Source organism: Gorilla gorilla, chromosome 14 (assembly GCF_029281585.2).
Source record: "Gorilla gorilla gorilla isolate KB3781 chromosome 14, NHGRI_mGorGor1-v2.1_pri, whole genome shotgun sequence".
Lineage (NCBI taxonomy): Eukaryota > Metazoa > Chordata > Mammalia > Primates > Hominidae > Gorilla > Gorilla gorilla.
This window is the reverse complement of record NC_073238.2, coordinates 110,299,448-110,323,244: the sequence shown is the minus strand read 5'-3', so window position 1 is coordinate 110,323,244 and position 23,797 is coordinate 110,299,448. Positions and strand designations below refer to the sequence as shown.

Sequence of the window (23,797 nt, the reverse complement as noted above, 5' to 3'; positions counted from 1 at the left end):
GCTGGGATTACAGGTGTGAGCCACTGGGCCTGGCCAAAAAGTTTTAATTATTTAAAGTAAATTGGGCTTTTTCTTCATAAGATGATACATAAATTCTAGCTGAGTGAGCTTGGAGATGAATTTTTCAGGAAATAGTGATATATTCTAGTGATAAAACATTAAACTCCTAAATAAATTTTTTTCCATCATGCTTCTATAGATACATATATATCTATAGTTGTCATCTGATTAAGTGATCCAGTCTTTGAAAATACTGAAGTTTTGAAGCAGACATAAAATAGTTTTAAAGGCTGCATAACTTAAGCATTCTGTATTGTGCTGAGTGACTAAAATATCCAAAAACTTTAAAACATCACAAATACTTACTTGCTGCTTAAAAGCTGTGGTTTGCCATTTTCTGCTTAGAGATTTTTGATGTATTTGCTTAATTCTTTTTTTTAACACATTTTTAAAACCTTATTTCAGGAAGGGAAAATGAACAGAAATTAAATAACAACAAAATGCATTTAAGGAAAGCTTTGAAGAGTAACTCCTCCCTCACTAAGGGACTAAGAACAATGGTGGAGCAGAACTTGATGGAGAAACTGGAAACCTTGGGGATTAATGCAGTATGTTCATTCATTTTTGGAATATTTGTTAGTTTTGCTATGTTTTGTTTTCTAAATTAGAAATGATCATGGAAGAGAAGAAAGCACATTGATTCTGTCCATGTTTGGAGAACAGAGGCTAATGTGACCTACTTTATTTATCAAACACTTGAATAGCATTCACTGTGTGCCAGTCTACGACCTTAACAAATATTAACTCATTTAAACATAGAAACAAATCTCTGAAATAAATGACATTAGTATCTTGACAGTTTACAGAAAAGGTAAGTAACTTGATTAATGTCACACAGCTAGTAATGAAGGAGCCAGGGTTTGTATCTAGGCAGTCACAGTGCTGCTTACATTCTGATATTAACCTCAAATCATTGCCTATTACAAAACCAGCACTTCATTAATACATGTGAATGAATGGATGAATGGATTGGATTTCATATTGTTGCCAGATTGAATAATTTTGGTATATCATATATAGATTCTTTTTGCTTTTTATATTTTTATTGACATACATAAAAGACACAAATCTTAATTGAACTTCATTAGTTTATATGTATATAAAAAAGTGCATCTACATATGCATATATACACATATATGCAAAGCTTGTGAGCACATATGCATGCATGGGCACACACGTGGATGTGTATAGTGTGTAATGTGTGCATGTAGCTATGTATATATACATGTATGTATCCATGTGTGTATGCAGATATCTGTGTATGTGTATACACATTTGTGTATATGATATGTGTATACACATTTATATATATGTATGTATATAGATGACTGTGTATGTTTTCAGAAGTATGTGTATATGTGGCTATATTTGTGGGTATACGTGTTTGCATAATTTTATGTATATAGGTGGATTTGTATGTACATGGATGTGTGTGTATGATCTATAACCAGCACCCAAATGATGAGATTGAACATTTCCAACACTCTGGAGGACTCTCTTTTACTTTCTGCTAGTCAGTATCACCCCCTACTTCCCAATCGGAGGGAAAGGGTATTCTGACTTAGTTTTGCTTGTTCTTGAACCTCATAAAAGTGGAGTCATACACTGTGTAATATTTTATATCTTCTTTTGCTTATGATTTTATCTATATGATTCATACCTGTTGTTTCATGTAGCAGTAGTTTGTTCTTATTTATTACCTTATAGCATTCTATTGTGTGAATATACTACAGTTTATCTCTTCCCTGCTGATGGACATTTGTGTGTCTATTTTGGGGCTCTTCTTGGCTATTAATTCTTGTACATGTCTTTTGGTGAACATGGGCATTTCTTTTTCTTGAATATATATCTAGGGATGAAATTGCTGAGTCAAAGGGTAGGCATATGTTTAGTACAGTAGCTGTTGTCAAATAGTTTTCCAAAGTCCTTGTACCAACTCACACTGTCCCTAACAGTGTTTGAGAGTTCAGTTGCTCCACATCTTTCATCAACTCAGTCAGTCTTCTTAAATTTCCATATAGACCCTTTTTAGGTGGGTTTTGACCACCCTTTGGGCAGTGGAAATCAAAGACATTCATGGAATGTGTGTGGTTCCTGTGCAGATTGTTTCTTAAAATTGTAGTTTTCCATATTGGTTGTTTGCAAGTGGTTTTTTGAGTTTTAATTTTAATTGGGACATTTTCATTTATCCTAAGATTATTAAAACATTCTTTTTTTTCTCTAATGCTTGGAGAGGTTTTCCTAGTTTTTTGTTTGTTGTTTTGCTTATTTTGTTTTTGTCTATCTGGGCTTTAAGAGTTAGGTTTTGAAACAGTGATTTGGAGAGCTAACTTAATTTCCAGTTGGATCAGGTGTCCCAATATCATTTGTTGAATAATCCATAGTTTCTCCATTTATTTAAAAGGACATTTTTGTCATATAAGAAATCCCTGTATATATTTGGATTTGTTTTTGGACTTTCAACTGTTTTACCTTGATTTTTTGTGTGTTCCTTTTCCCATACCATACTAATTTAATTGTAGTAGCTTTGTCCTGTGTTTTAATATCTTTTATAGGCCATGCCTTCTTCATTAGTCTTATTTCAAAAATTTATTGGTAATTCTTCCATGTTTTGTTTTCCAATGAACTTTAGGAATAACTTTTCAACTTCCAGAATAACCCTTGTTGGGATTCTGATTGAAATTGTTTTAAATTTTGTATATTAAGTAGGAAGGATTGACATTTGTACAGTATTAGGTCTTATCCTCCAGCTATATGGTATAGGAAGACAGGCATGAAACAAATGATTTCCCAGACAAATGGGAACTCTCTAATTTAGATTATATGAGGTGAAATAAAGGAAAAGTAGAGGAAGGGGTTGATTGAATAACTGAGGTCAGAGAAAACTTCTTCTTGGAGGTGGTACTTAATCTGATGATGGAGATTTCTGTCCTGGGCAACTGGGTGGGTGGTATGGCCACTCCCTGGGACTGGGAAGGCTGAGGGAAGCAAGGGGGATGGGAACAAAGATGGGAGGTAGCTGTGTGTGTGAGACACTGTTATTCAACAAATATCCCTTTAACTAGTTTTCTTCTGTCTAGATTCTCATCAAATCTAGATGACTTTTCTCAAATTGTCTCTTTAATTATGCTATTTTCATAGTTAAATGTCACCTCTAGCTGGGCACGGTGGCTTATGCCTGTAATCCCAGCACTTTGGGAGGCCAAGGCAGGTGGATCACGAGGTCAGGAGTTCGAGACTAGCCTGGCCAACATGGTGAAACCCCATCTCTACTAAAAATACAAAAACTAGCTGAGCGTGGTGGTGGGTGCCTGTAATCCCAGCTACTCAGAAGGCTGAGGCAAGAGAATCATTTGAACCTGGGAGGTGGAGGTTGCAGTCAACTGAGATCGCGCCATTGCACTCCAGCCTGGGCAACAGGGCGAGACTCTGTCTCAGGAAAAAAAAAAAAAAAAAAGAAGTCACCTCTGATGCTCTGATGACCTATTGTTCCTTGTAGAATAACCTTTCAGCCTTTTCGGTTGGCATTTAGTCTCTTCTGCTGGTTTCATCACCCAGGTCTTTTTAAGCATTAGCCTGTGCCTTACCTGTTTCTGCCTCGACAGCTTCCTTTCTCACAGGTGTCCCTATCCCATGCCTACCCATCTGGAAATTTCTCCTTGTTTTTACTTGTTTGACTCCACCTGTCCTTCAGGCCACAGCTCAGCCTCCCCTTTCAGCCTTCTCTGGCCACTGGGGCCTTCGATGGCCTCTCTCCCTGGAATTCTTCTAGCCTTTGTAGACTCATTGGGTCCTTATGACACACAGCCTCGTCGGTCAGCCAGTCATAAACATATGCATGCCTTATGTGCCCAACTGAACACTTGGCCCCTTTGGGGACAGTGTGTTACTTGTTGGGGCACCCTTACCCTCTACACACAACTAGAGCCCTGTAAGGATGGATTGAAATATTGGCACAGTTAATGCTGATATATGCCCATGAAATGAAACTTCCCAGGATAACTGGCCAAGTTAACATCTTATTCTTTCAGGATATACGTGGCATTTCAAGTGATCAATTGCATAGAGTACTAAAAAGTGTGGAATCAGAAAGACATAAGCAAGAAAGAGAAATACCTAACTTTCATCAAATTCGAGAATTCCTTGAACATCAAGTCAGCTGTAAAATTGAGGAGAAAGCACTACTCTCTTCAGGTAAGCTTGTTACCCACTGCAAATGGGAGCTTAATTTAACAACTTTTTCTTTTTTTCTTCTTTTTTCACCACAAGATATCATTAAACAAATTATTATAATTTTAAATGGTTAACAAACTTCGCCACTTCATTGGCAACTCTTTTACTGTTTGTACTATTAAATGCTGGGTCTTGGATTTTGTTTTTACAGTAAAAACAAAACAACAACCCTAGAGTCTGGCTTTAAACCCTAGAGATGGGATTGTTCATTGCCACAGCAGCATAGGGGGTATTATACCGTTTACCTTTGCTTTTCACTTACTGATCATAAAGGTAATGGAGACTCATGAATGACACTATATTCCAGATCAGTGCAGTGTTTCTCAAATGGATACCCTTTCAACTGGAGAAGTACCCAAAATGATACAACTTCCTTCCAAAAACAGACAACTGATTAGACAAAAAGCTGTTTCTACTGATAGGACATCTGTTCCAAAGTGAGTATTTCAGCCCTCAGATTTATTTTATCAGTGTTTGTCTTAGCTCAGGCTGCTTTAACAAAATACCATAGACTGGGTGGCTTCACAGAAATTTATTTTCTCCCCATTTTGGAGGCTGAAAGTCCAAGATCAGGATGCCAGTATAGTCAGGTTCCGGTGAAGGCTCTCTGCCTTGCAGACGACTGCCTTCTTGCCATGCCTCCAGATGGTGGAGATACATCTGAAGGAGATACATCGCTTCCTCTTCTTATAAGGCACCAATCCCATCATGGGGGCCCCCATCCACATGACCTCATCTACACTTAGTCACCTCCCAAAGGCCCCCCACATGCCATCATACTGTGGGTCAGGTCTTTAGCATATGTATTTGGGGCAGGGGGGACACAGACATTGAGTCCATAACAGTGTTTGGTCCAACTGAGAATCACACTTGTAATTCCTACCAGTCTCTTATTGATGCTGGGTGACTTTTGTTGCTGCTCTTCCTCGTTAGTGTATGTCAAAAGCAAAAATCACCAGTTCTATAGAAATGTATGTGAAATTATATTATTAACTTATGCAATTTAAAAATATTTTTCTGTTGTTTTTTTAGAATTAAGAAAAATGTCATGGAAGATCCTTTTCCCAGAAAGTCTTCAACTATTACGTGAGTATTGACGGGGATGGGAGGGTCATTTAAAAAATTATTTTCACTGAACATTCCTTTCATTTTAAAGTAGTGTGCTCATTATGGTTGCATGAAGCCATAATTATTTAATATCATAATTTGTCATTCCTTTGTGATATGTTATTTGTGACATGTCTTTGTTTCTTTATCAGTTATTACATAAGTCAATAGCCCTTAACCACATGTGGACTCCATTAAGAAGCAAGACACCTGAGTCATTCTTATGTCCACCCCCCTACAATGTTGAGTAATTTCTCAATAAGTACATTTAACTTAAATGGCTGATGTTGAGTTTTTATGGCTAGGCTCATGACAGTGTAAGTTTGTTTTAAATGTAATAATTTAGTGTTCCAGTTTTTTGTGGAAGTTAATACTGACCCTAGTAGATCTTCCTCTCTTAGGTTCTCTTAGGATACAAAAACCCTAGCCCAGTTGCTCATCACCTGTGTGCTACTGGTTTAGTTGATTACTGTTTTAAGCCTGTTTTCGTATCTGTAGTATGGGATGTTTCAAGTCTCAATTTCCTTATCTGTAATATGGAATAATGCTGCCTTTTTCACGAGATAGTTCTACAAATTAAATGGGAATGTATGAAGAGGGCTTGGCTCAGTGCTTGGCACTTGTGGGTACTCAATAAATTGTAGGTATATTGTTACTAATTATGAGTAAGACTAATTTTATCATGAATAATTTAATCATCATTGCCTTATTCTGGAGATATTGATGACATAAATATCTTTTCATTGAGGCACTGTGTATTAGAGACAATAAACAATGATTCACCCTTCAAAAGCACTTTTCTTATACATAATCTCATAGGAAGAGCATTATTTCTTGGGATGTGGTGTGAATGAATCAACATGTACAAGACTGACACGTTGTCTGGAATTTAGGTGCCCAATAAATATTATTTAAATGAACGAACACTGCTTTGAACTTCTATTTCACTTTAAAATGGGGGTAATAATTCATGTGATAATACAAATGAGATTGTGTATGTAAAAGCTCTTTGCAAGAAGGTGCAGTATAAAGAAGCTGTAAGTAATGACACAATTTTAAAAGATGGAGTGGTTTTACTGAGGAAATGTTTTTCTTAGGTGTGTGAAAACCAAAATTATTAAGAATATATACACATTTGGGTTTAGAGGAGACAGGCCCCGGCTTCAGCCCATTTTGATAAACATGCCCCGTGGCTGGCAGACATCTGGGCGTGGGAGGATGCTACAGCCGTGGGTATAACCTCTGGCCTCGCCGCCATCTTGGCCATAGCCCCAAAGGCACTTGTGCCCACTGAGAATTACCTGAGAAAGGTGCCACCACTTTAAGAGGCACATCTCTTAATATCATAAATCCTAAAGCGTTACGAAAACAGCGCCCCTGTCTCGGTGTTGATTTGTGTAGGACCCCTCCTTTTAGTTCAGAGGAGGAGCAGGAGGACGACGACCTCATCCGGGCATACGCATCCCCAGGCCCACTTCCTGTGCCGCCATCGCAAAACAAGGGCAGCTTCGGGAAGAACACAGTGAAAAGTGACGCGGACGGGACCGAGGGAAGCGAAATCGAGGACACTGATGATTCTCCCAAGCCCGCAGGTGAGCTGTTACCTTGGAAAACTCTCTGGAAACTTTATTTAGGACAGTGGTCCTCACCCGTGTGTACCGAGCACTGGGAGTCTGAGCTGGGAGGGTGTGCAAGGAACAGATGCAGCGGATCCCAAAGGCACCCACGGAAAATGGGCAGGGTTTAGCACGTTCCAGTTGAAGGAGAGGAAGGAGTTGGGAATGATACCTGGTGTATTAGTTTGCTAGGGCTGCTATAACAGTACCATAAACTGGGTGGCTTAAGGAACACAACCTTCTTGCCTCACAGTTCTGGAGGCTGGAAGTACAAGATCAAGGTGTTGGCGCTGTTGGTTCCTGTGAGGGCTGCCAGGGAGGGTCTGTTCCGCGCCTCTGTCCTTGACTTGTCTTCTCCTTGTGCATCCTCACATCATCTTCCCTCTGTGTGCATCTCTGTCCAGATGTCTCGTTTGTATAAGGACATTGGATTAGGGCCCACCCTAATGACCTCACTTTACCTTGATTTCCTTTGCAAAGACTGTGCCTCCAAATAAGGTCACATTCTAAGCAATGGGGTTTAGAAATTCAACATGTGAATTTGGAGGGACACAAGTCAACCCAGGACACTGGGTGACTATGAGAATGGCTGTTCTAATACACTATGCTGCCTCTTGGAGCTGGAGTAATACTAAAGGAAGACAAGCTCTTAGCCTGTCACTGCAAATATTTGCTGAAGAGAAGTAGAGCTGATGGGTCATTATTTTTTTAAAAAATTCAGCTTAATGCAATTTTTAAATTATATATTTTAAACATATCAGATGTAATTTATTATATTTAATATGTTGTATGTAATTTATTATATTTAATATATTGTTGGATGTAATTTATATTGTATATAATGGATATATACCATGTATTTATATAATTAGATAAAATATAATTCATTTAAAAATTCATATTGTTTTTGTAAATACCCATATGAATATTCCACTCATGCAGGTTATCTCACTGAAATTAATTTCTGACCACACACTTGAATGAGATCCTCTTTCTTTGATTTAAAATGAAAACTTTAGGCCAGGCACAGTTGCTCTCGCCTGTAATCCCAGCACTTTGGGAGGACGAGGCAGGAGGATTGCTTGAGCCCAGGTAGGCAGCATAGCAAGACCTCGTCTCTATTTTTTTTAATTAATTAAATAAAATGAAAACGTTATAGCTCATAGTCTGAAGGATTATGATTTTTTTAAGGATTGTGTGTTAAATTTTCTAACCCCAAAGTACATCAACTGATTTTATTTTAATAATACATAATTACTTCCAAAGCTTAGACTCTTTCAAAGTTTCCTGTAAGGTTATTTTGGAACTAAAGATAGATTAAATTTTTAAATACTTAACTTGCCTAATTTTTATTGATCTTATAGGAGTCGCCGTTAAAATACCTACTGAAAAAGTTGAAAAGATGTTTCCACATCGCAAAAATGTGAATAAACCAGTCGGTGGAACTAATGTTCCTGAGATGTTTATCAAAAAAGAAGAATTACAAGAACTAAAGGTGAAATCACTTTTACTTGCTAGATATACATAAATTTGTCTTTGGACAGCACCTTAATGGTCACACTTTTTGTAGTGAAATATAAAACAGATAGCTGGTAGAATAGAGGTTGAGATTTTCACCTTTCTTGTTCTCAGTATTGCATTTCTTTCCATTCCATAGACAAAGATATTGGAGTGATAACTGTAACAATACATAATAAGCATCACACTTTACAGGTTTTCAAGATCCTGTCACATGTATTATTTGATACTTGCAGATATCAAATGGTTTGTACAAAGAAATTTGTGACTGGCCAGAATTGGGGCCCTTCAGATCTTCTCCACTACCCTGGCATGAGACCTTAGGTACTTTTGAGGGTTTAGCTCCACTTGGGAGCCGAAGTGAGGGTGGAGCCCAAGCTCCTCTGTCTGCATTAGAGAAGAAGCCCAAACATTTTCCCAGTGGTTCTAACAGCCAGGATGCCAGAAGTGTTTCTGTGGATGGAGCTCTCCCATTGTATTTCTGGGCACAGCTCATCTGTGTTGACTGGTCCTCCAGTCCAGGGCATTTTGTCAAATTACTTTTATTAGTTAATACTATTTGTGTTACACAAGCCAAAAATGACAGAAAGTCCTGTGACATTCAAGAGAGAGCGAAAGCATCTTTCTTTAGGAAGGGCATGGTAGAACTGTGTGCACCTTTCAGTTGGGGGCTATTTGGTTGGTCTGATGTACCCACAGTTAGATGTCATTATTATCACAGAGGTAAGAAGCAAGAGCAGGCCTCACTCCTACTCCGGAGCACCCTGACTTTTAGAGTTTCATACCGCTACAGTGTAGTATTTCTGGAATTTTCTACATTCATGATTGGTAGAGTAGGAAACATATATTTCCATGGCAGAAACGAAAAAGAGATGATTCAGATTTCAAAATACCAACTTCCAAATCTATTTCATTGCCCTGCAGAAATGACTAGATTTGGAAGTATTAATAGTTCCCCACTTCTTTCCTTATGGTTCAGTGTTAGCTGCTCAGTCTAACCAATAAAATGATTGAGGGACACCATTTTTTTCTAAGAAACATTAATTATTCTCCATGCCTTTCTTTTAGTGTGCGGATGTGGAGGATGAAGACTGGGACATATCATCCCTAGAGGAAGAGATATCTTTGGGAAAAAAATCTGGGAAAGAACAGAAGGAACCGCCACCTGTGAAAAACGAACCACATTTTGCTCATGTGCTAAATGCCTGGGGCGCATTTAATCCTAAGGGGCCAAAGGGAGAAGGTTTGCTGCTTTCCCCTCTAATACAAGCTCAATCCATTTTCTTATTAGTTGTGTTTCATCTCTATAAATATCTAATTAACTTATGCTGGTATATCATCAGACAAAAAAGCTGTCAGTGCTTTCTTTATGTTATTTAAATAAGGATTGGATATGCATAACTCACTGATTCATATATATTTACTTGTTATTTTTATTATAGGACTAATCTTTAGTCTTTAAATTTTTAATTTATTTTTATTTTTATTTTTTGTTTTTGAAACGGTGTTATTGTCACCCGGGCCATCATGGCTCACTGCAACCTTAACCTTCTAGGCTCAAACAGCCCTCCCACCTCAGCCTCCCCAGTAACTGAGGCAGTCCTCTCACTTCGGCCTCCCGGAGTGCTGGGATTACAGGCATGGGCCACCACCCATGGCCCCCAAATTGTTTATATTCTTTTAATTTTTTTTTTTTTTTTGGCCAGGCGCAGTGGCTCATGCCAGTAATCCCAGCACTTTGGGAGGCTAAGGCGGGCAGATCACGAGGTCAAGAGATTGAGACCATCCTGGCCAACATGGTGAAACCCTGTCTCTGCTAAAAATACAAAAATTAGTTGGTCATGGTGGTGCGGGCCTGTAGTCCCAGCTACTTGGGAGGCTAAGGCAGGAGAATCGCTTGAACCTGGGAAGCGGAGGTTGCAGTGAGCTGAGATCACGCCACTGCACTCCAGCCTGGCAAAAGAGTGAGACTGTCTCAAAAAAAAATTTTTTTAAATTTTTTTATGTTTTTTAGGATATGGGGTCTCACTATGTTGCCTAGGCTGGATTCAAACTCCTGGGCTCAAGCAATCCTTCTGCCTCAGTCTCCTGAGTAGCTGTGACTACAGATGTGCACCACCATGCCCAGCTTTTATATTATTTTTTAAAACGTCTATACACGTATTCTCTTCATGAAGATGCCTTTTAGGAATTAAAATTTGTGATCATATACCTGAATGAGACCACTCTTCTGGCAGTCTCTCTGTATTAGTCTGTTTCCCTATTAAATATTTTTCTTCATTTTCTCCCAAGGGAGGTTTCTCTTGTAGCCTTGTAGTCAGTGGGATGAAATACTATGAGATAATTACTTGAAATGATTTTCATATCCCCCAATCTAGAGCCTAGATAAGCCCAATAACTTAGTAAGTTTTTTTAAAGTTAGAAAATTGTAATTTTTTTGTCAAAGTAATTCTTGCACATGTTGAAAGCTGAGTTGTTCAGAAGGCTTCTCTATGCCATCGCCCCACCTTCATTAGTGGTAGCTCTGTGCCTCTCAGTAATGGCCTTAAACCACTCTTTGTTGATTCATTGACTTTAGCTATTAACTGTTGATGTCCTGCAAAGACGGATGGGGACTTGGCTCATTTTCACCACCCACCACACCTCTCACGCCTTCTTCACTGGTTTTGTACTCCTACTTATAATTTTATTACTTTTTTTTTTTTAAGAGATGGGGTCTCACCAGGTTGCCCAGGCTGGTGTCAAACTCCTGGGCTCAAATGATCCTCCCGCCCCAGCCTCCCAAACTGTTGGGATTACAGGTGTCAGCCACTGCACCCAGACTGTAATTTTAAATTAATACCTGCATGTCTCCACCCTTGCTCTTTCCATTTTCAGCAGCCTCTTGCCCCTTTGTAAGATAAGATGTTGCTGCCTCTGTCCTTCACGCTACCTTTTCTCTCACATTGTCCAGTTATAACATAGCTGTTGCATAACTGGCATCAGTTATCTGTGCTAAGCATCAACTCTAATTATTGAAAACCAGGAGACCTGTTGGCATTACAGTGACTCTTTACAGGGCCAAGAGGATGCCCTAAGGACATCTCCTGTCTCTTTCCTCCAACATTATAAACCTGTGCCACTGGAGGAACACATTTCTAGAGTCAAACTTGAGTGGAATTCTCTGCACTCTATTTCACTGGCTCAAAATCATGGCATTTTAAAATTGACTTCATTGTTAATCCTATCTACCTAGAAAATCTGTTTTTAACACTTTACTTGGCTTGCTAATTTCATCCGTCTTTCTTTACCATCTATTCACTCAGAGTCAGTAACTACAACACAAATGTACTGAGCACCTTCAACATCCAGGCCCTGAGCTGAATGCTGGGGAAGGAGTGGGAAGCAGGATGTGGCCCCTGCTGTTTGTAGGCTGCAGGGCGGAAGCTTGCATCCAAGGGTCCTGAGTGTATCCTAGAGATGCGACCAATTCACAGTTGGATTTTAAAGTGGCGTCCTATACATAGGTCATGAGGGTTGGGAGATGAGGATTCATGAACAGATTTAGACAGAGTGATTAATGACTATGAAATTATGGATTTTTATAGACTTGACAATGTGCTTGTTTAACCATTGAGGCCTTCTCTTCTGCCTCTCCCCACCACTTACAGGACTTCAAGAAAATGAATCAAGCACATTAAAAAGCAGCTTAGTAACTGTGACTGATTGGAGCGACACTTCAGATGTCTAATTCCACATGTCAGAAGATTCTTCCAGAAGCCAGCAGTATTTCAGTATCACAGTGTTTCAGTAATTTGCCTCCATGATTCCAGTGCTTCTGCCTTACCGTGTTTACCACAGCAACACTGAGACTGATTCAAAGAACAATGGTCTCTTTAATGGCACCCAATACAGTATTGAAAATCAGATCATCAACAGTATTTCGAAGCATGTAAAGGTGTTTAAGACTTCCGCTGCTGCTTAAAAATAACATGTCATTGAAGTCATAAAAAGTTTTTTCTTCAGAAAGGTACTCTAGTGTTAAGTGTATTTTTTTTCAACTAATTTTTAAGTGAAATTTTTTAAAACTTACAGCATGTTTTGGTTTGAATTACTAAAACTTTAAAAAATATTTTTCTTATGTATGCTGTTGTATTGTAGGCGTTTATATTATAAAATTCTGTTAGTAGTCTTAAAATTGAATTGGTGGAACCACTAATCCTTAAAAGTTAGTCTGGTTATTTTTCATATAGAAGTAAGTTTAATCCGAGTGTGGTGGTGTTCACCTTTAATCCCAGCTACTTGGGAGGCTGAGGTGGGAGGATCACTTGAGCACAGGAGTTCAAGACCAGTGTGGGCAATATAGCAAGACTCCACCCCTCCACACGCCAAAAAAGTTAAGTTTAGAATTAGAATATAGCTAGGTCCAATGTTAAATACATTTTCCTGGAGTACATTTGTCACATTCAGCTTTGAGCCACTGTAAGCATGTTACTATTAAATGGTTGGTTATTTTATATAGCATATTCTTTATCTTGGATATTTTATGAATAAAGTATAGTTATTTTAAGTGCCAATTAATTTATCAGACTAAATAGAAAATATTTGAGTCATTACTGAATTCACGTATGTATGTTTTTTTTACTATTTAAAATACCCAACATGTATTATGAAATACCTCAAAAGTAATTTAGTTACATTCTTAAACAATGACATTGTCGAAAGAAAGTTCGTATAAGCTGTTTTTTGCATTTTTATAACTTGGTGGTACTATATTCTGTTTCCAAGTAACCTTTTAACTAAAAGATTTGTTGGGTTTTAGATCTCTTTTCATTTGTCAACCTTTTCAGTAAAGCCCTCTGTTACATCACTGTGACTGTGGCTGTGTTATTAGAGATGAATTCTGAGTTTAATTTATACTTATTAGGGGTCTTACAGAGGGAGAATCTGGCCTTGATTGCTATGCCATATGACATTCTGCCCTAATGGTTAGAACAAATCTTTATCTGTTTCCACCCACCCTGGGATCCTTTTTACTTGTAGCCCATTCCTGCCCTCTAAAAGAATCCTCCCAACTTCCTATAGGGGCCATTTCATGCAGATATACTCACTTTATATGTATGTTTCTAAAAGCTTTAGTGAAGGCTGAATCCAAGTTTCACGTAGTAGGACAGAGAACAGAAGGCCGAATCCAAGTTTCATGTGGTAGGACAGAGAACGGCAATCTACGAAAATACACCAAGCCTAAGATGGCCCATGTGCCACTTTGTTCATTCATTTATTTATTCAGCAGATATTTATTGAACCACTTGGTCTGGTTTGGTTTTGAACACGCACTAATTCATTTAATTACAACTTTGCGATGTAGTTATTGTTACAATCCTCATCCTAAAGGTGTGAGAAACAGAGTTATTAAGTAACTTGCCAGAAGCCATACAAGTACAAAGTGTCAAGGGGAGACTTTAAGCCAGGTCTCTATTCCATGTTTTGTGTCTGCCATGTTTTCATTCCTGAGCAGAAGGGCTTGGGGAAATGAACTTTTGCTAAGTAAACCCAGTATTTAAATTAAGTCACTACATCTGTGTCTTAAAAGCCCCTCCTTTAACTTACATGGTTAGTTGTATCTCTTTTTTTTTGAGACAGAGTCTCACTGTGTTGCCCACGCTTGAGCGCAGTGGCGCCATCTCGGCTCACTACAACCTCCGCTTCCCAGATTCAAGCGATTCTCCTGCCTCAGCCTCCCAAGTAGCTGGGATTACAGGCACCCACCACCATGCCTGGCTTAATTTTTTGTATTTTTAGTAGAGATGAGGTTTCACCATGTTGGCCAGGCTGGTCTCGAACTCCTGACCTCAAATGATCCGCTGTCTTGTCCTCCCAAAGTGCTGGGATTATAGGCGTGAGCCATCGTGCCCTGCTGCATTTCATTTTTTTGTATAAAATTTGGTTTGTTCGTTTTTGAGGGGAACCATTCCTTTATGTTACCCCTTACTGATGCCCAGCTAATGTGTTTCTGGTTACTAACAGACCTTCATCCCCCACCCTCCCTAAATTCTTCAGTGTAATCTAAGTGTTATCTTCACCACTTCTGAATAACGAATTTGTTTGAAATGCACACCCACACAACCCTGTCCCACACTGGCCTGTAGGACCTAATCGACCTTTATGTCTTTCAGTTAATTTGTATTTCTGCAAAAGATATTTCAAGGATTATCAAGGTATGGAATTTTTTTTATTTTTTATTTTTTAACAAACTTGTTCATTTCCTTTTCTTTCCATTGAGCACCTCTGAACAATGTGATTCTTTTTTTTAAGTCTTTCACACTTCAGGAAAATACTACATTCACCCACGTTGTGATTCATATCGGACAGTTTCTTACTCAAAGATAACACAAATACCAAAATTCTTATTCATACTTTGAAACTATATTTTACCCTAGACTGCCTTGGTTCAAAGGCCTAGTTTCGACATTACTGTGGCAAATTATTTAAGCTCTCTGCTTTCATTTCTTTTTCTGTAAATGCAGGATGAAAACAATATGTATCTCCTAGGATGGCTGTGAGGAGTGAGTGAGACAGGACATGAAAGGTGTGTATGAACTGTGATAACTGTTGCCCTTGTGGGCATGTTATATAGGGCTGGCTCTAGGAAGAAGCCTGTGTCTTTGTTCAGAAATCCCTGGAGCAACTTAAATGTCTTTAGAAATGACAAGTCTCTCAGTTATCCAGTTAGTTCCATAAACAGGTTCTGGAAGACACACCTAGATAGAACTCGGCCCATCAGTTCTGAGTGAGACACGTACCACTTACTTGGGCTTGGGATGTCCTTAACCCATTTATGCCTGAGGTTGCAATTTTTTGAATTTTTCCAATCACACCTTGGCGATGACCTTGAGCAGTAGGATATAAATAACTCCCACATGCTTAGCGTTCCAATAATGGAACACTAGGCATCAACAGGTTTTAATTGGTTCCACAGTCAACCACAACCAGTATCTGTGTCTCAGCTTCTGCTGATGCCCTAGCTCAGGGCTCTGCATTCCATGCCAGGGACGCCTCAGCCCCTTAACATGGATGTGCCACACATGACAGGCAATAATATATTGGCCCCATTAGCCCTTCCTGGAGCAGTCATAATGAATTACAGTCATGACAGGCACATGTAAGAAACCAAAATTTGCTAAATATGTACATGAGTCTTCATCACAGCATCATTTATGAAAAACAACTAAATATTCACTAATGGTGCCAGTGGAATAAATCAGAGAACATCCCCTGCTACGTAACTCTCTGCATACATCAAAGAGAATGGTGTGGCTTTGCTTTTTCAACAATCTACTGAGCGGCCATGGGCATGTGGATATGGCCATGAATGAGCAAGATCCTCTCTGATCCTGTAGAAGTTAAGTTCTTCCAGATAACTTGCTGCTTCAACAAAAAGATTTACCTTTTTAAATAAATGTTGTAGAATACTAAAAAAAACAAACCAGAATTTGCCTGTGTGCAGCCAGTAACATGTCTATTTAACCTGGACACCTTTTGAGGAATATTCTCAGATTGCCCCCATGCTGTTTATAAGACATTGTTCCTTATATACCTGTTTATGAATGAAAAGAAACATAAGGAGTGGGTACAAAGACTTCTATCTATGAATGATTAAAAAGGCTACAGTACGAATACTTCTTGAACCTTTGGTACTAAATGCTTTTCATGTTCTATATAAATGTAGAAAACATTTTACAAATCCTGTAAATAACCTGTTTATTTTTTATAGAAAGCCACAACAGAAAATGATTAGTATATAACTATGTAAGAACACTTACATCCATACAATCAACAGATGCTTCAAATGCATATTTTAAAAATAGTTTTGAGTGTTAATTATGGGAGGGCCTTGATGGGATCATTTTGTGAACAGTTCGCTTTTATAACAAACTCAAGATGCAGCTTGCCAGCGAGCTCTTTTAGACATAAGCATTTTTATCAAACTGTTTTGAAGGGTTTGTTGTTTTAAAATCTTCTCCACCATGATACTTTGTCCGAGAAGACATGACAGATGTGGCCCCGTTGTATGTGTATCTGAAAGGTAAAACGTAGTTTGGTAGATTCTATTCTACACATAGGGCAAACAAAAATGGGAAGAAACTGTTTCAGCCTGTCTCTGCCAATATCTAAATGTAAATCTTCCTCTTTCTTAGATAGCTGTCTTCTCTCCTCTTGCCCCAAGAAGTATTTTCAGTGTCATTTCTGAGTGGGATGGAGAATCTCTGCAGAAGAAACTCATGACTTGGTCATTTGTTCAGTTATCCTCTTACAAAACCATGTTTTAAAACTCACCCTCCTGGAAGCTAGGAGACTTAGTAGAGGCCATCAACATTCCTGCCTACCTAGAGGAAAATTATGATGAGGCCAACGTTAAGAACATGTCCTCATATTCAGACCCTTATTTCTACGTTAGAATTTTCTTTGGAATATAGTAATGGTAAAACTTAAAAAATTAATTGTACTGCTAACCTTTTCCAATTCTGGATTTTGGAAGTTTCTAAGAATCATATGAACTATCTGTAATTTGTCCCACATGTAATGATTTATGATAGCATTCTACTTTTTAACAGGTCATTTTTGTCTCTTTTTCATACCTGGGTGTTTTGTTGTTGTCAGATATTGAAAAGCAAAATATGACACCACCAATTATGCACAGTGAGGCTCCTGCCCATCCAATAAACAGAGCGGCTCCTAATTCATACCTGTGAGAAAGCATTACACAAGTATTACAGCTCACTTATTTGGAGAGTAAACAGTATTTAACACTGATAGTCAACATTTACTAAATGCTCATTATGTTTTTTTGCTATTGAAAATTGTAAAGGAAATAATAACACCTTGTGTCTGTAAAATGCTGTAAACTCTTCCCAAAGTGTTTTTATAGCCATTAGACCATCCCAACATCCTGAAAGGAAATGAGGGCAAAGTCGAAGCAAAAGTAGTCACAGCCAGGGTCTCCTGACTCAGCCAGCACCTTTCCTCTGCATGCTGCCTTAACCTGGCCGAGCTTTCCATCTATTTGTTCTGTTCTGCAGCGCAAATCATTTAGGCAGACTGTAGTTAGAAAACAAAAGGTTGCTTTTGCTTTCATGTTAGTTCAATTTATTAAATGTTTATTAAGCACCTGCTATGTGCAAATCGTCACTAATCGCTGCAGTCTAGTGGGGAAATGAATCAATCGCTATCATTTAGTGATAAATTGCTATTAAGGATCTCCCATATGGCAGGTGACAGTGCTCTGCCGATGACCGCAGCAGGAGCACATGCAAAGATAAACAAGACAGTCCTTCCCCTGGGAAGGCCACGAAACAAAGGTATGAACAGTGCTACTGAGGACAAAAAACAAGATCACTTGCAGTAGCGGACTAGAGGAAATCCTTTCAGGGGAGATATATTCACCAGAGAACAAGGAATGAGAAAAGAACACCAAAATTTCAGGGACTATGTGTGTTCTCATGTTTGTTTAGCTTTCTCCGGAAGAATAGGTTGATTTTAGGTTTTTGTTTGTTTGTTTTTATAAAGAGTAACTCTTGTTTGGGGCCCATAAACTTCCACTGCAAGGCAAAAGAAATCTTGGTGCTTTTCAGTGTAAAATAAAGCAAGGGTCGGAGGGTCTGTTTTGATTGCACAGAATCCATAGGGGAGATGAGGCAAGAGAGTAAGAGGTCCAGGGGAAGGCAAGACAGGGCCCAAGGTTAGTTCCTTCCCCAGGGTGCAGGGGAGCCAAGTTCAAGAGCTGAGGCCAGGCTTCGGTATCAGATCAAGGCCACCCAGTGCTACCTGGGGTCGTCCTGAGCCTTGCTGCACCCCTGCCTACTTGAAGTGTCACTATCTCTGAACTCTGGCTCTGCACATGGGCAGGCTTTCTGGTGTGGTCTGAGTCGCAGGCAGGGTGGTGTAATAGGGTGGGCCCATCACTAGCCAGGGGAGCAGGAAGCAGGGTGTGCTTTTAATCAAGCATGCATGGTACCTGGCACTGGCATCCTATTTTAGTGAACCTCAGTATTTTAAGACACATATCACATTGATCAGGGACACGGGGCCCACTTGTGCATTTTCAGTTGGGATGGAGTTACGTGCACAAGAAATGCTGCTCTGTGACCCTTTCTTTACTCACTCTTGTGTTGCCTTTCCTGGGACATCAGGGTGACTGATGGGGCAAGGAACAGCTGCAACAGAATAACTAGGGGGAAGCCCCTCCTGCCCTGGAGCACTAACTGTGCTCTGGCATCTGAGAAACTTCAGCAGGTTCCCTTAAGGGGCAATGGCAGAGACAGAGGGTTTGTATAAGCGAGGAAAAACACCCTCAGTCTACACATACATACACACACACACACACACACACACACGCGCGCGCGCGCGAACTGAGCAGCGAAGTCCACAGGTGAAAAAAGAGCTGGCCAAATCAGGAGTGCTGACCTGGGAGTTTCAGAGAAGATACTTTCATTAAATATTGTGTTACACACCTGAAAAAGATGCCCCGGATTTCTGCAATCAGCCCTGCTTTTATGTTGTTTTAATGAGATTATGCACAGACAACAAGCAGCATGCCTGCCAAACTGGAGGTGCATGTCATTTGGCCCCTGAAACACCTGGAAATCCTAGAAGATGGCATCAGATCTGTCTGTTGGCACCCTTTTTACTGCAGACAACTAAAGGAATGAGCATAACTGAAAAATTCTGCATGAAGTACATTATTATAGGATGAGTATAATTGTATAACGCTTTCTATTTTTCTCTGTTTTTTTCCCAGTACAGGTTAGGCTATCTTCTCTCCTGAAACTATACCTTAATATTACTCTTAGTGTAAATATGCCCTGAAAACATGGTCTGAGATTTTTCTGAAAATATTGAGCTTCACTAAAATAGAATGCCAGTGCCAGATACCATAGTTGATTACAAATAAATAAATATCTAATTATTAATAGTGGCCAGTTGGGGGATGAAGATGATAGAAATCATAAGCATAGCTTGGCACAATGAGTTCACTGAAAGGAGCATTACAAACACAGACACAGTATTGCTACAAATCACAGGATAAATTACCCAGGCGGATGAGGAATTGGGTCTATGTTAAGCCATATTGAAACTTTCTGGAGACATTTAGGAATCATGAGTTTGGCTTATATTAATATTTAATATCTTTTAAAATATATCCTTTTTTATGTATCTTTTTCTTTTTTGAGATGGAGTCTCACTGTGTCGCCCAGGCTGGAGTGCAGTGGTGCAATCTTAGCTCACTGCAGCCTCCACCTCCTGGGTTCAAGCGATTCTCCGGCCTCAGCCTCCCGAGTAGCTGGGATTACAGGTGTGCGCCACCATGCCCAGCTAATTTTTGTATTTTTAGTAGAGACGGGGTTTCCCCATGTTGGCCAAGCTGGTCTCGAACTCCTGACCTCAGGTGATCCACCCACCTCAGCCTCCTAAAGGGCTGAGATTACAGGTGTGAACCACCACTCATGGCCCTTTTTGAAAAATATCTTAAGTCACTACATATTGACTCTATTCCAAGGAAAAAATCATTCCCATTTGAATTTCAGTGTGAATTATGTTGGAGACAAACATTTAATAGACAGTATCCATTTGGAGATGATTTCAGAAACCATACATCTACCCCCTTTTTTTTTTTTTTTTAACAATTTGGATGTGAAGGCTCTTGTTTGTTCTTTCAGAGACTTTTCCTTCTTTCTGTTGAAAGACACATATCACAGACTTACTCAACAGTGACTTTAATTCACACCTCTCCGTGTGTATCTGGCAAAAATTGACGTGTTCATATGTTTATTGCGGCACTATTCACAATAGCAAAGACTTGGAACCAACCCAAATGTCCATCAATGATAGACTGGATTAAGAAAATGTGGCACATATACACCACGGAATACTACACAGCCATAAAGAAGAATGAATTCATGTCCTTTGCAGGGATATGGATGAAGCTGGAAAACATTATTCTCAGCAAACTATCACAAGGACAGAAAACCAAACACCACATGTTCTCACTCACAAGTGGGAATTAAACAATGATATCACTTGGACACAGGGTGGGGAACATCACACACGGGGGCCTGTTGTGGGGGGAGGGGGGAGGGATAGCATTAGGAGAAATACCTAATGTAAATGACGAGTTGATGGGTACAGCAAACCAACATGACACATGTAAACCTATGTATCAAACCTGCATGTTGTGCACATGTACCCTAGAACTTAGAGGTACATGTGCACACACACACACACACACAAATAAATAAAAATAAAAATAAATTTAAAAAACAATAACAAAAAAAAACTGACGTGTGTTATTGAAAGACAGGATTGAGAAAGAGATGAACATCATAACCACTCCAGTTTGTTCCCAAGGCACATATTCTTTCACATTGATTAGGAGACTTATTTAGTCTCTGGAAATCTTTCTTCCTTTTCGGTAACACTAAGAAGCTGATTTCAACACCTTGGTAAGATTATCCAAATTTCAGATTCTCTGTTGCAGGTCTTTTGTGAACAATATCCTCCTGGCCCTCGGCCAGCCTTCATGCTCAGAGTGTGCCCTCTTTATGACTAATACCAAAGTTTCTTCATTATTCTGAAAGGTTGCAAATCTACATGACACTGGACCAATCCATATCCATGACTTTCAGGTTGAGGACAGAACTTCATTTATGGAGGAAAACATTGTTTTTAGAGGATCTTGGTGATGGACTAATCAAAAGCTGCGCGTATAACTTCAATACACATTAATAAAGTCACTGAGTGGCTTTAGAAACAAGGAATGTGGAACAAATTTACTTCTAACAGAAATTAAAACACAAATAACCACTTATTATTTTCTCAAAGAAGAAATCATAAAGATCTAAGGTGAAGTCATTCTCCACCCAGCTGTATGTGGTGCTGTAGGCTGTTGCCCATGGCTCTCGTTTCATGTTAAGCTGGCCAGGGCTACACCAACCTGGAGACCTTGATTCTGATGCATTTCATATTTCAACTTGTATTTTAGCCATTTAGAGTAATCCTAAGGAAATGGAATGCTGAACAACTTATTTTCACCTCCTGCTTTTGTCTTCCTGGCACCTAAATCCCTATTCTGAGTTAGGTTTGCCATCCATGGGGAGCTGGTGTAACCTCTTTTGGTTACCTACACAGAAATGACATGCCAGGTATTGTGCTAGTCAGGTGTTCAGGGCAGATAAGAGGGACATGGCCCTGGCTCACAGATCCAGATTGTATAGTCTAGTGGGGATAGTCAGACATTAAACCGATAATTACAGTAAAGTGTGATCAAACAATAAAAAGAGCATGTTTTTGCAAAGTAAACATTACCATGGTTCTCCCAAACACGCTCAGATGTGGTTCAAGTCAATGTCCGTAGTAGCTAACAATAGCTACTATTACTGTCAGCTCGTTGTACTAGGACTTTTCTGTGTGTGCTAAGATTTTTTCACAAATATTACCATATTCAATCTTCATTACAAGCCTGGGAGATACGTACCACTATTCTCATTTTACAAATGAGGAAACTAAGGCTCTGGGAGATTAAATTACTTGTTCCTTCATGTCTCAGCCAAGTAAATGGTAGACCCAGGATTTAAAACCCATAACTGTGATTCCACACCGAAGCTCTTAATTGTCATGCCATCATCCTTTTATGTACACTTTAAGTAAAAGATTTTATAAATATAAAAAACCCAATCAATGCAACATATTTTTAGTTGTCATTTCAGAAAGATGGGAGTTGTCTCTCTCCCTGGCTCATTAAGTTCTCAGTGGCTCAAGAGCTTCAGGGCACAGGATTTTTTTCTGAATGCCCTCGGGCTGCCTTTTCTTCCGGCACAAAAAGAGGTGAGGATACCAATTAAAATCAGGGCATGTTGGAGCTGAAAAAGGAAAGAACAGCCACTCCCAAAACAAAGCAAGATCGGTTTTAACAAACGAAGGCACCTCATCCTTTTAAGATCCCCAGAGAAGTGAAGCGACCTTGCTGAAGGTCACAGAGCTAGGAGCCAGGTCTTTTGTCATCCTTCAATATTGTGTTTTTTTCAAACATATTGTCCTGCTCCTCATTTTAATCAAGAGTAGTAACAGCCAAAATACATTTTCCAATTACCTTAAAATAACTACATAGGTTTTTTTACAAAGTTTAAAATCCAGAAAGTACACTCATATATTATCAAAGTTAACATTTCAAAATTGAATTCTATTGGTCTAACATGAAACTTTTTCTTCAGTGCAGTCTTATATTAAATATAATCTATAATCTAAGATCTATATAACTGCATGAATTGATTTTATTTTTATATAAGTATTCTACAGCAATTATTGGCATTTCCCCAAAATACGCCTCATTCTTTTGGGGCCCCAGTTATGTGGGCTGCCCGCTGATCCTGTGTATCTCTCTGAGGCTGCCACGGTCCAGTCTCTCTTATGAGACGCTCAGCCTCCCCCTCTGCTGGGTTCTCTCCCACTGCCTGGCAGATGCCAAAGGACTTCCTACCCAAGGCATCCAACAAGACTTGCAAAATAGTGACAGGTGCCTCCCAAATGGTGGCTAAAGTAGGATGGAAAAATTTAAATTATAAGTGTCTACTTATATATGGAAACTTCATAGAGAATTCTCACATTTAGGAAACCTAAAATAAAGACATTTGGGAGGGGGTACCGAAACAAAAAAACTGCTTTTCTGTGCCTAGATTATAACAGACACATGCCCATTATCCTTCCATGCACTGTGATTTTCATTAGGGTAGTTCAGAATTCTATAAATTGTATATATTAATAACAGGTAACATTGATTGATTACCTACCATGTGTCACTGTGGTGGATGCTTTCTAGACGTTTTCTTTGTATTTTCTAAAATGAACATGTTTCAAGGATTTTATTTAGCTCATTAACTAGGGAAGCAGATATATTAGGTCTGTGCAAAAGTAATTGCAGTTTTTGCTATTAAAAGCAATGACAAAAACGCAATTACTTTTGCACCAACATAATATGTTACAAATTGTCCAAAGGTAAATTCAGGAAACATATTTAGGCAATCAGGAATGTTGAAATGAATTTATAAATAGTTATAAAACTGGTCTCTCTATATACACACACATATATATGTGTGTGTGTGTATATATATATATATACATTTTAAAATTATGTATATATTTTATTCCTCCTATCTAACTGAAATTTCATATCTTTGGGCCAATATCTCCCCAATATGTTATCTTCTCTAATCCTCTTAACATTCAGAAC

The 23,797-nt window shown here is 38.9% G+C and overlaps 2 protein-coding genes across 6 annotated transcripts in view; one reads left to right on the top strand and one right to left on the bottom strand.

Moving 5' to 3' along the window:
* DZIP1 (DAZ interacting zinc finger protein 1) overlaps positions 1-13,384 on the top strand; it is a 63,905-nt gene extending 50,521 nt beyond the window's left edge. For 2 of the 4 annotated variants that reach the window (XM_004054651.5, XM_055360597.2), the window contains 8 exons: positions 466-608; positions 4,093-4,255; positions 4,602-4,731; positions 5,327-5,380; positions 6,803-6,993; positions 8,382-8,512; positions 9,604-9,778; positions 12,186-13,384. In XM_004054651.5, coding sequence (XP_004054699.5) covers positions 466-608; positions 4,093-4,255; positions 4,602-4,731; positions 5,327-5,380; positions 6,803-6,993; positions 8,382-8,512; positions 9,604-9,778; positions 12,186-12,265 — 1,067 coding nt within the window. In that variant the 3' untranslated portion in view covers positions 12,266-13,384. The remainder of the gene's footprint in view (positions 1-465; positions 609-4,092; positions 4,256-4,601; positions 4,732-5,326; positions 5,381-6,802; positions 6,994-8,381; positions 8,513-9,603; positions 9,779-12,185) is intronic. The other 2 variants (XM_055360595.2, XM_055360598.2) reach the window with 1 other exon arrangement.
* A 380-nt stretch (positions 13,385-13,764) lies between these two features.
* The window catches only part of CLDN10 (claudin 10), a 148,186-nt gene continuing 138,153 nt past the window's right edge, over positions 13,765-23,797 (bottom strand). For both annotated transcript variants that reach the window (XM_004054654.4, XM_004054653.4), the window contains exons 4-5: positions 17,154-17,261; positions 13,765-16,593 (exon numbers count right to left, since the gene is read on the bottom strand). In XM_004054654.4, coding sequence (XP_004054702.1) covers positions 16,479-16,593; positions 17,154-17,261 — 223 coding nt within the window. In that variant the 3' untranslated portion in view covers positions 13,765-16,478. The remainder of the gene's footprint in view (positions 16,594-17,153; positions 17,262-23,797) is intronic.